A 12,883-nucleotide genomic window follows, 5' to 3' on the forward strand; every position below is an offset into this window, starting at 1 on the left:
TATTGAAAATTTGTATACATATATATAGTTTTTTTACGTTTATAGTATAACGGTTACCGTTTCATTATCAGTCAAACTTACCGTGGGTCACCAGTAGCAGAACCACACATCCCAGCACCGCCCGAGTCAGGCCCAGGCCCGTGTAACTCGCCATGGCTGCACCGGAGATGGGGTAGAACGGACGGCGTCTGTCGAGGGCTGACCGGGCAAACTCCAAAGTTTATCTCTCCGTGTTGTTTACCTGCGCAAATCTACCTTCGCTTGGTCTCCAAGCAGATGTAAGGGTGCGGCGTGGTCTCAGTGTTCAATTTTACATGAGTTTTTGCTATATTTAGAGTGTTTTTCAAGATGAGTTCAACATGGAAAAGAACACTTCTAGAAAGATGTGCTAAATATTGAAAACGAAAGGCGTAAACATAAAAAAAGTCATGCACAGTCGCACAGATTCGAAAAGTTAGACAAGTTCTTTTTCAAGTATTAGTTTTTTAACGTTTTGCCGTGCCATTCATGCGCAAAATATATGACGTTTCATGATAATTGCGATCTTTCGTTATATGGAGAGCAAAGAGGACTCAATGACATTCTAAATTCATATTTTTCAAAATGTATTGTCTTTTTCAAAGTTGCAGTTTGGAAGATTTCAGCTAAGGATTTTCTTTATATTGATGTCCTGTACTGTTTGTGTCGTGTGTCTACTATCACCATAGGCACGTTTGGTATCGTGTGACGAATGTAACGCTATGTTTATAGTGTTGTAGGGCTTCTGAATCGTCAGCTGAATCGTCTGCTAGTGTTATAATCATCCGGTGTTTCGTTCAAGGTCGCCCCCCTCCCACCTTTACGGTTAACATTTCCGCAGCATCGAGGATTACATCGATACGATACACATACTTTCACTGTTGTGCCATCAACGAACGTTCACCATGACACAAACACAGCCAAATCTTCTGTTAACTGTTATGTATTATCAATTCTCGGCTTCGTATCCTCAACAATATTCAGACCAGGACAACTCAATAGGCACGACAAGGTGGATGTCACCTTAAAACAACTCTGCGTCTTAACTATAGAAAGCAGTAGAGTCCAGACCTCTGTCAATCTCCTGGCCTCAATAGTCACCTTGAACAGTCGGAAATACGCCTGCCATAAATATGCCTCTTCCGACGGATTAACTGTTTCAGCTGTATAGCCTAGCGGAATTAGTTGGCACTGCAATCTTGTACACCTGTCAATGCGTATTTCCATAGTTAAGATAATAGCGCCCCTCTACGGATGCAAGCAGTATTACAAGTTAATAAATCTGGGAACGAGACTTCGTGATCTGGACCCCGGGTTATTGAGTAGAAATTGCAAGGTCCCGGATGTGACTGCTTGCTCTTACTTCATCTACGTTGCATGTCTCTTATTGGCCGCTGGAGGTCGCTCTTCAAAAAACCATAGTTAAGCGCCATTGAAGTTCAACACTGCTGCAGTACCAAACTATTCCGCTAAAGATTGGCGCTACTTCAAGTTCACCTTCTCCAGAACTATCGGGATAATTCTCGTCTCAAGGTCTTTGACCAATAATGGTGCTAAAACATGTAAGTGCGATCCTGGTAGTTAAATAGTTGCGGGCGTATTTAGATCACTTTTGAGTTGAGAAAGTATTGAAAAGGATTTTAAACAATGGGTCATAAGATACCCATCCGGTTGTTGGCTGACAGAGCAACTGTTAACGTTAACGACTTAAAATGTAGAAATGTTTATGTTACTAACTCATTTTCATCCTTCTTTAAAAAATGCTCAGCTTGCAGGTGCTGATAGTGCAAGTTTAACGTTCTGTGAAGCAGAGGTTCTTTATTATCATATGAGCTGAGACATGTGAATAAACCATCCCTGACTGCAGTATGCCTGCAGACGATACAAACCGCCGGCCTTACGAACAGCCATTTTGCTGTGGTATGAAGTTTTGACCTTGTGTATTGCAGTTATTTCGGCGAAGGTTTTGAGAAATTAAAGAGTTTAAAATCAGCAACTTGAACGGTAATTGAAAACCTGAGTTCCTTATGTATGTATTCTGTGCGGCTCCTTTGTAAATGACGGAAGACTTCACTGAAATATCCCCTAAAACTTTCACCGAGATTACTGAGAGAAGTTCGCGGGGCAAAATGTCCCGCTCGCCGCCGAATGCTCTGATACATCTCGGTGAAGTTCAGGCAACGGAACTTTTTCTTACCTTTGGCTCTCACGTTTTCTTTACTGCTAGCATGCCTTGAGTGTCAGATATAGGAAAGCAATAAAACTATGGTTTATTTCAAAGTTATCTCTGTCCTTCTATGTGATCATACCGGATTTTAGCATCACCGAGCGGTGACCGAGTTCCCGTCGGTGGAAGGAAGCCTCTCCGCCCGCCAGAGGTACTCTGCACTGCCGGTCTTTTTCGAACAGCCGGAAATTCAGTAACATAATTAAGTACATCAAATTCTTTATTCTTTATTCAAAATGCTTTGTGAATAGTAATAAATATAAACCTACTCGTATGCACCCAAGTAAATGAACTTTCTTTTGTAATTATGAAATATGCCTGTACATGTACCGTGTGCGTGTGTGTACTGGGAGAAATATCCAAATTCCAGTGTTCATTAAGTCTCAGAGCTAAGATCAGATATGTTTCAGTCCATGGATAAACACTTGTACAGTAAAATATTGCAATGAGTCGCCTTTAACGTGGCCTAAAGGACGTCTTGATACCACTGTGAACATCTTTAGGATGCGACCATGTCTCAAAAGCAAGTAGGCGTATGTGTAGTTTTAAGTAGTAGTATCCATTATTTGATTCAAGTGTGTGTTTGAAGACATTTGTTGCTTTATTTGCGAGCGTCGTGGGTTCTTTACTATTACTTATGAAGGCTGGCTCTATAAGATGTACACTTTTAAAGACTGCAGTATCTGAAAGACTAGTAAAAAGTTTGTTTAAAAACAAATACTAGGATCTGTTGTTGCAGTGTGTCATTGGCACATTTGTTCTTGTTCGTATTGCATATTTGCCCTTAAAAACTCTAATGGCTGTTAATATGCTACTTTGATGTTCAAAAAGATCTGAATTAGTCTTTGTGTACAGAAATATACTAGTATTGATGATTTGTTGATGAAGGTTAGACATCCAGGTAATAAGATACACCAAAAACAATCACACAAGAAACTGGATAGAATTTTACCCAGGTACCTGAGTAATTGTATTTGGCGTATCTTGATGATTAAACATTATAATTGACCAACTTAAATATTTCAGTTTCTGACAGCATTAACATTAAGAAAACCTGGTAAAAATAAAGGAACAGGATTCACAGCAATAGCTTTATTTCAAAATAGAACTACATCAAATTCTGTGTACAAATTAGACCGCAGAGTACTATAACATTCAACATCTATGGGAAATCCCAGCTCTAGGCATTTTTCACTGCATTAAGGCACAAACACCCCTATTTCTGAGAGTGGTACATTCCTACTGCACGACTGGGCCTGCTCCATTTCCATGGAAAAGGGGTGGGCAGGTTGATGTTAGTTGGCCTCTTGTGTAGGTAAAATACCCTGCATTTTCAATGCAGAGCGTTACCAACTTTTTAAAAAGGGGCTTTCCTTCAACTCTTGCCCAAAATTTCCTACAAACTATCTTGAATTCAGTGATTGTCATTTCTTAAACTTTCACATTGCAGCTGGTAAAAAAATCCATCTGCTAGAACCGTCAATCATGTCGGAACAGTCCACTCCAGAAACAGGGGTGCCAAAGCCTGTCCTATTTTCCACATCGTAGCACCTCAGTGAGAACTTTCTGGACAATTTTTAGCGTTTTTTTTTTTCCACTTGAACAAGGAAAAGCGACGTTGTGCCTCCGGCCACAAGTTTTGGTCACTAGTTTAAGTACACTTGTTTTCTCACACGTCACTCCTTTACCATGGATACCAATGCTGACCTCTGACCTTTAGAACAAAGCCAAAGTTCCAGCCAACGAGCAACAATGAATTCATCAATGTCATGGATTGGGAATGGCAACAATGTGGTGGCTGTAACGAAGGCAAGTTTGCCCCTTACAGACCTGAAATGGCTTTCTGTTTTTTTCTGAAGACTGGAAGATTGTCTTGGAATGCTGGTACATACTTAAGACATACTTAAGGAAAACATTGGTATCGCCTGGTCCCTCTCTTTTCTTAAGCAACCCCTGATTGTTGTTCAGGTCTAGGACGCTCTCTCTAAGTTCTCTCTCAACCTTGTGTTTTTTTTACGCCATCTGATAAAATATATATTATAAATACTCTGCATTAGAAAAATATGTGACACATCACGGAACACAAACTGACAAACGTAAAAACGCAACACGTGAAGACGATAATGCAGAGGTCACAGGTCAAAGCCAGAAGGAACACAAGAAACACGGACAGATGAGGTCACATGATCATCTCCAGTGCATCATGGGATTGGTGTCGTCAGGTGGTAAAGGTCAACTGTTACAGGTCAAAGGTGATAGCTTGCTTGCTGTGAGATCCCATGCAGCATTGTGAAGCAGCATTGCACAAACGTTTTTCTTCTAAGTTTCTGACAACCCAGACTTTATGTTGTCACCATTTCAAGGTAAGGAGTGCTCCAAAACTTTAAAGTTTTTTTCAACTTTGATATGCTGCAAAATGTCTGGCAGTGAATGCAGGACAGTTGTAGCTGCTTGAGCATACAGATCCTACACATACCAAGAAGGAAAGCCTGTGTGAATAAAACATGGTATCTCCCCCTAAGCCCATGGAAACGGTGAATGTTTGCAAGACATGTGAAGCATACAGCAATGTTTACATCAAGGCTCGTGGCCGAAGCAGCAAGCAATGGTTGTGTGCATGGAGGGTAAGTTCATTTGGCACAGAAGTTGCGTTTGTGAGACATGGATGGGGAAACGGCTTCACGGATGTGTTTTGGCACTTGAGGGTTTTGCGGGTCATAGATTGTTGTCATAACTCCACAAATCTGCAAGACATTGCAACAAATTTGCACGGTCCATTAGAGAAAGAATTGCTGTTTAAGTTTTACCCATTTTGGTTTCAAATATTTGCCAAAGATAAAGAAAATCAGTTTTCCACGTCAGACAGAAATTTTGATGGAGAAACATTTATGTGTCATGGTCCTACAGCAGACACTGTGTAGTATGCAATGTTACAGGAGTTGCATGTCCACAGAAGTGCGCTTTCTTCCACCTCGTGTACAAAAACGCCCGGTCTAGTCTTGGATTAGGTTGTTGGACACCACATTTCACCGTGTAACGACCGTTAAACGCACCACACGACAGCGGGTAGGGCGGCACAGCTACACTACTGGGGCGGACACGATTATTAGCGAGTGTGTTTGCGTGTGTAACATGGTTGGTTAAAGTGGGGATATGAAGTGGCGGCGTAGCGACGCTCGGTGGGAGCCTGTAAATACAGTACGGACAATGGCATGACCACTCCAGTTTGGAGCACATGGACGCACAAATGACACACAGGAACACGGACCTGAGATGACGGCACACAAATTTTTAATAAGTGCAACAACACCAGGGTGGATGTTACAACAATGACTTGGGTTACAAACGGGCTCTACAGACGCTAGAGTCAGCGAGAGAGATCTCTCTTTCCTCGTTAAATATGCAACCTCGAAGCAGAACAGCGGAAACAAAAAAAAAGGAAACAAGGCAAGAGAGAGGAATGATGAATGAGAAGTGAGAACCACTTGCACGTTTCTACTCAGCCATCACAATCAAATAAATGAAACAAAAAAAAGTTTTGCATGCACGTACATTTCACTTACGATCTTTTCTACATATAATACGATAAATAAACCAGTGTGTTTTTTCTTTACTGCAATCACTTTTAAGTACCAACACTTTGGACTTGCCACACCAACACAAATTGCAACCATTTTGTTCTAGATATACTCTGCTATCATATATGATATATCTCATGCAAGTAAAAGGAAAACGTTACAAAAACTAACAGAAACAGAGAGGGTGAGTGAGAGAGTAGATAAGGGAGGTTTCAGATATTCAGCGAAACGACACATCATGCGACGATGTGAAACGCTCACAAACAAAAACAGATAAACAAACAGAACAACAAAAAACACAACAGTTTTTGGCACCTATTGCATCTCCTGTGTACATAGACTGAAGTGGTCTCATCATGTGCTCCAAATAAGGGCATGTTCTACTGGCCTGACCAATCACACACAATTTTGAAATCACATGATGACTCCAAATATGGTCACCTCCTTCAGTCTTGGTTGCTCATTGGTCATGTGTGATCACATGATCGATTCCATATTTGGGCACATTCTGAGACCATCACACCAAAGCAAAGACAAAGAACATAAGCATTACGTAACTATGGAAATGAATACCACTATAAAGGAAGGTTAATATTTAAGTAAATTATGTGATTAAGTAACTTGACCTTAATTAACCCTCTCGTATTTGTACTAATTTCTTTGGCTTTCCCGTTTGGCACCATATTCCACCAAAGGGTCACAATCTCAGTAAGTACACGGTACCTTACCCTCACCTCTCTCCCAGAATTATCAGATATGTTTCAACAAAAGTATAACAACTTACAACAGAAATCTCAGGAATTCCACGTACCATGTGGCAAGGATCAACAACTTGTCGCAAAAGACTTAATCGTTGCACTCTAAGTACAATCATATAACAACAGTTCAACATTGAGAAGTGTGGCTACATGGCAAACACTGTTCACTAACACAGCTATGCTTCACAACGCCACACTTTCTAAAGCATGGACTGAGATGTCGTCTGATACAGGACATCGAAATGGTGCGTAGCAATATTGTAGCAATACTGAAGAGGGGTGGCAACAACATACATGGTAGGAACACTCTTGAAATGGGAACATTCCGAAAAGGAACAAAAACAAAACCGTTCACAGTCGAACATCGGTCATGGCGAACTGTCTACAAGGCTGGGAGCCAATAAATAAACAGACTAACATGAACAGGTAAGTCTCCCAGGTGGTTTTCCTCGCTGCCTAAGACAGGGTTTCTCACCAGTGTGGAACTAACACAGTTACACACCAGTGTGTGAAACTAAACATCTCAGCACAGGCTAGCTTCAGCACATTTCTAGCTCTCACAATGGGACACAAGTTTCCTCTTTTTCTTCTAAACAGAACACTTGACTAAACAAAAATCTCCTTTGTCGAAATATAGCTCTTTATTTTCCACATGGCACTTTGTATATATCAACATTTTGGCCTTCTTTCTTCACTAACAAACGTTCTTTAAACAATCAACAAATTTTGGTCAGCCTGCTTTCCTCTAAAGTAAGTACAGAGGGACGTTATAAACACTTTCAAATCTCTGAGTCACAAACACTGTTTTACACAGAGACCAGTTTTAATCTATCTCTCCCTGAAGGCCCACTAGTCTCAACACGTAAAATTGTGGCCACTACACTTCTAGTGGCGGCGCTCAACAACTCAAAAGCACAAAACCAAGAACAGTTTTCCCTTCCTCCATGCTCAAAACGGGCACTTCTTTGTTTAACACAGAACTTGTTTTTGTTTCTTTAACAGGCAGACTGGTTTAAGTTTCCAAACGAAATGAGAAAACAACAACAAGCCACAGAGCAGGCTTCAGCTAAGAATTCTGAAGTATCATACAAGTGCAGCATTTTAAAGTCACACCGACACACGGAGTTCCAAGTCACTAAGGTACTCTCTGACACTACACACTTAACAAGTAGCTTTTACAGACGTTATCATGGCATATTGCTGCAACCTGCACACCCCTGCTTACAGAATGGCACATCCCCCTCTCCACCCAGTGGATAGTAGGGGAAAACGCTGTGGAATGTACCATGGCAATTTCTAGGGGTGAAAGTCACATTACTGTAGAGTTTACGTTTTTGACGAAAAAATTCTTTTCCAGTTCTATTTTGGGCCTTTTTCACGGAAAGAAGTCTCAGTTTGCTTCAGTTAATTTTACAGAAAAATGAGATTTGAAATAGTGAATAAAAAATGCCTTTTTGTCATCAAATAATATCCTGGATAGTTGGACATGCTTCCAGGCCTTTGAGAAAGTCTTCAAACTGGTTTGTTTTTAAGCTTTCCCACAAAAAAAAGCAACAAAATTGTAACTTTTCACTGCTGATAAATCTGTCAATACATTTCATTCTTTCGAATCTGTGCTCTTTTTTTCACAAAGTCATCTGTAATTCAACGGAACTTTTGGCCCTCCACAAAAAACCTCTTTGTATCTTCCACTGCAAAGTGACCTACCCCTCTACAAAAGTGGCACATACCTTTTAGAAAATTACTTCATACAGAATTCTTTGTACACAATGAGAAGTATGGCACATACCACTGTGTCAAGCAGGGGTGGGCAGGTTCACAGTTTCAGCATGCTAGTACAAGTGTCTACAGAAGTATTTCCCTTCCAATATGCTAATCGTCCTTGCCACCCCCGTGAAAGATAGAACGGTCCGTCCTCAGTTTCTGTAGCGAATGTTGCTTGTCACAAAAAAAACTTTGGCAACGGGAAAACTTTTTGGCAACATCCGACGCTGGACCAGTCCATTGCAAACACGGGGGTGTCCAAGGCGAGTGCATTTCGGAAGGAGGTATAACAGTTCTACAGTTCACAGTATGTGGAGATGGCAGCCATGGAAACCAAATGCTTGGGCGCATGCTCGCTCTGGGAGGAACATGCACCGTAAACGGACGCAAACGAGCGAGTGACACGAGTGTAAACGATACGTACGGGCACGTGGGAAGCAGAGAACACGGTAACCACGGTTACAGCACGTGTCAGAGACGGACCCACACTCAATACGCAACGTGACAGGCAATCTATAGGAAAAACCAAAGATGGAGAAGGATCTTGTTAATGAGAAAAAACAGTACAAGCCTTGTTTGGAACATCTTACATTCTTTACAGCAAACAGAAAGAGTACTTGGAGAGTACATGTGGGTGGGGACGTGCGGACGGAAAAATGCGAGAAACGTTTTTCCTCGCCGCAGAAATTTCACAGGAAGATAAAGAGAAAGACTTTTTAAACTTGCTGGTTTTCTGACAGAAATCAATTTTTTCCTTCATTTTTGTTGATTTTTTTCTACTTTTAAAGAGACCGTCAGGCCTGGAAGTTCGTACAGAAAATGCAGTAGCCACAAACACACAAATGGGACGTAAATTTGACGAGCATGGTGGACATGCTATGGCGGAAACACGATCGGTCTCGACAGCGACCCACATGTACAACATTGTATGTCCTGGCAATGGGAATTGTTACCAAAATGCAACAGAAACAACAACAACAACAAATAAAAATGCATCAGACCAAAAGCATGACCGATACAAAATGGAATAAAAGACTACGTATGCTGACTCGTTGGAAGTAAAGCAAAAATATCGGTTAATCAGGACTGACATTGTTGCAAAGTACAAATGTAGCGGAACAGGAGAGTTGTAGCGGTGGAACAGAGTGGAGATGGGGAGGGGGGCGAACGGGGGCAAACCAACGCTGGGCTGAGGGCCTGTTCAATCACTTTCAAACTGACTCTTAGAGCAAAGTGGCGATTCATGAACTATACATTACAAACATTTATATCTGTGCAATCTGCGGAATTTAAATGATAAACTGAACTGCATTTTTCAAGCATAACTAGAACTCGTTAAAACAACTCCAACTTAAACAGCAAATTTTTTTAAATGCATGTTGATGCCAAGGTGTTCCTGCAAAAGTGTGTCTTAAAATGATTTATCAAAAATTTTTCAAATTTGGACACTTGAGAACCAAGCACTTTAAAGCATTTGCATGGGTATTGGATAAAGTATCGAGAATTGATATCTGTCACAAAAAAATTTCCAATGCACAGTACATCAATATTACTAAAGGGTGCAAATATTCAGCTCAGAATTGCTTCAACTTATTTGAGGTTTACAATTTGTTTGTATCGTGTTCGTGTTGTGACCAGCCCCCCAGCCCAGCGGGCAGCGTTGCTACAGTCAGAACCAGAGTCCACAGTGGAGTAGATGTGGTATGGAGCAGGACATAGGACACTTCGCCACAATGTTGCCAACAACGTACAGTTGGGATACAATGTTGCAAAAACAGGGAGGAGAGGGGCCACAGGTGAATGTAGCAGGACGTTGGGAGGGAAACATCACATGTTACTTACCAGCACTACTCTATAGTCACTCAGGGAGAACGGTTTGCAACTTCTACAGATCAGGTTACAAATAACCTTCAACGACCTTCATGTGAGCAACACTGATGGTATAAACGACCTCAAGAACAGTGCTGTCCATGGTGCTGAACGACCTTCAAAACAGCAGCTCTTCTGATGCCAATGACAATGCTGTATGTCATTTTAAAGTGAGCTGGACTTTTGTTTGACCCTGTCCTTGGTGCTGAATGACTTTGAACAACACTATCCCTTGTGGTAAATGACCTTGAAAACAGCACTATGTATGGATGAATGACCTTGAAAACAGTAGTCTGTTTGTCCATGAGTGCTTTTCAAATCACTGGATATAGCTGAAATTTTGCTAATAAAAAATGATTTCCACTAAACTCCTAGAGTCCTTTAATTCAAGAATGTGTTCTTTTTGTGAGAAGTTGCAAACCATTTTCCCTTCTTATTATCACTTTTCTTCACATCCTCAACACAGAACATTGCTGCTGGAAGACTTCTGGTGTCTGTCTCCTGATTGGTGAATCCCAGTCACATGGCTAGTCCAGCCATCCAATAACAAGGACTGACACATGTGACCACCAGATGACCAATCAGGCGAGGCGTTCCATGGCTCTTGTGGTCCCAGAGAAGACAGTCCCAAATAGAACACTTCTCGAATGCAGCGCTTAAATTACAAGGTCACAACCGGTGCTAGAAAAGCCAGCTTTCCTTCATAAATCATAGTGAAAGTCAGTTCTAGACCAAACTTTCAAATGTCTTTTCAAGATGTTGTATTTTCTTCAATAATTGCCAAACCGAAGTAATGTTACTCAAATTTGTAACACTGTAGATGTGTACTTTTTGCTTCAAATTCTTAAAATTTTGAACCAAAAAATTTAATTCATTTAAGCAAGAGTTAAAAAACTTGTAAGTAGAGGCCATATAATAGTTTTTTCATGAAAGTTTTGAGATTAAATGACATGTTTTAATAACCTCATGTTTAAACATTGGCTGTACATCAAAAATACTGGCAGTCCCACACTGGCTTTTGTAGCAAAAATTACCAAGCTCTGCTCAAACAAACAGCTGGTATTGTCTATAAGCTCACAACACTCTTTTTAGGCTCCTACTACCAACATCGTGGAAGTCACTGATATTTATGCCTGATATTTTGCATCGTTTATTAAGAAGCTGCTCTTAAAATCATTCTTTTACATGAATGACAAAGTTTGTAATAGAACAAAAGAAACAAATGTCAGAAAACTATCTATTATTATCTATTGAATTTCTAGACAGCTGGGTAGCCCATTCAATTTTGACAAATTGATTTTAAATGGGGCCCAGACTACCAAACGTCACAAAATCATTGATGTAACAAAGAAGAAAATAGACAATTTTCCCCAGCTGCAAGTTTGCTCAGACCGTGGTGCACATGACAGGCTGACATGTAGGAGAATCGTTACGCCTTACCCCAGGATACCTACCATTAAGTATCGGGCCTTAGTACGGCTTGTTAGCGTCCTTGGGACGCTTCAGTTGCACTTTCAAACGCTTCATCCCGATCTGGAACCCGTTCATGGCTTGGATGGCGGCCTGGGCGGCCACCGGATTGTCATAGCTCACAAAACCTGTGGATAAATACAATAAAAGGAAAAAAATGAACTTCATTTCAACCTATGACAACATAGAGGATATGCTTTGCCCCTCAGGGTGCGAAATACTTTTTTGAGCCAGGTTGCCCATGTTGCAACCAAGGGCAAATACTAGGTTGCACATCCAAATTTCAGGTTGCTCCAGCAACATTCACCGATTTCTTCAAATCAAGCTCGTATGTAGCGTACTCCTAACATTTCAAAATATATATTAGATAGTATTGTGTTCCCATTGACCTAACAACATCTTGTTTAGCCGAGGGCAGTGTGTTTTCGTCTTTTTCAGCTCAAATTCCACGATCTATGAAGGGTTTTGGATGGTTAAAAACGAAAAAGTGTTGATTTCTTTATTTCAATTGAAGATTTACCGAATTTTATGAGAGTGACACTGTGTTTTTGTGAGCTTCCAGGGCTCCGATTGAAATCTTTGGCTCCAAATATAAGGTTGCACACTGCGCTACCTGGGTTTGGAATTAACTTGCACCAACCGAAATCTTGTTGCACTGTGCAACGTGCAACCAGGTATTTCGCACCCTGCCCCTGTTAACATTCTTAATTTAAAGACTTTTGCTGACTGATTTATTCGAAGATGTTGTTTCATCAAAATAATTTATTTTGGTAAGCATTCTTCAAAACCACTCTATAGCTGTCTGATCGACTATACTGATGTCTCATTGTCTGGAATATAATTTTATGGCCTCCTTCTGTCAATTTTGACCATGGTAACAACAGCCCTACAGCATCCGTAATGGCAAAATAGCCCTATGCAAGAATGACAGTCTCTACCACAGTAGGTCACATCACATAGTCTTGAGTAATTTCACAACAACAGGTAAATGTTGATGCAGGGAAAAACAAAAAAAATGAACTGAATAATAATGCAATATGGCCAATGGAAAAAAAGAAGAACATACCCGAGTACAAAAATAATCAGGACAAAAACAGGCCTACTAGAAGCTAGTAACGTGAACGTAAGTGTGAGACACTGACCGAAACACTTGCTGAGGTTGGTCTGTTTGTCTACTAGAAGCTAGTAATGTGAACATA

At 40.7% G+C, this 12,883-nt stretch overlaps 1 protein-coding gene across 34 annotated transcripts in view; it reads right to left on the minus strand.

Annotated features, from left to right (window-relative positions):
• Positions 1-3,322: 3,322 nt before the first annotated feature.
• The window catches only part of LOC136421765 (CUGBP Elav-like family member 2), an 83,148-nt gene continuing 73,587 nt past the window's right edge, over positions 3,323-12,883 (minus strand). For 33 of the 34 annotated variants that reach the window (XM_066409291.1, XM_066409285.1, XM_066409302.1 and 30 more), the window contains 2 exons: positions 11,669-11,812; positions 3,323-8,858 (listed from right to left, as the gene is read on the minus strand). In XM_066409291.1, coding sequence (XP_066265388.1) covers positions 11,685-11,812 — 128 coding nt within the window. In that variant the 3' untranslated portion in view covers positions 3,323-8,858; positions 11,669-11,684. Of the gene's footprint in view, positions 8,859-11,654; positions 11,813-12,883 lie in introns of all 34 variants that reach the window. The other variant, XM_066409283.1, reaches the window with a different exon arrangement.

The sequence above is a fragment of the Branchiostoma lanceolatum genome, chromosome 16 (genome assembly GCF_035083965.1).
Source record: "Branchiostoma lanceolatum isolate klBraLanc5 chromosome 16, klBraLanc5.hap2, whole genome shotgun sequence".
NCBI lineage: Eukaryota > Metazoa > Chordata > Leptocardii > Amphioxiformes > Branchiostomatidae > Branchiostoma > Branchiostoma lanceolatum.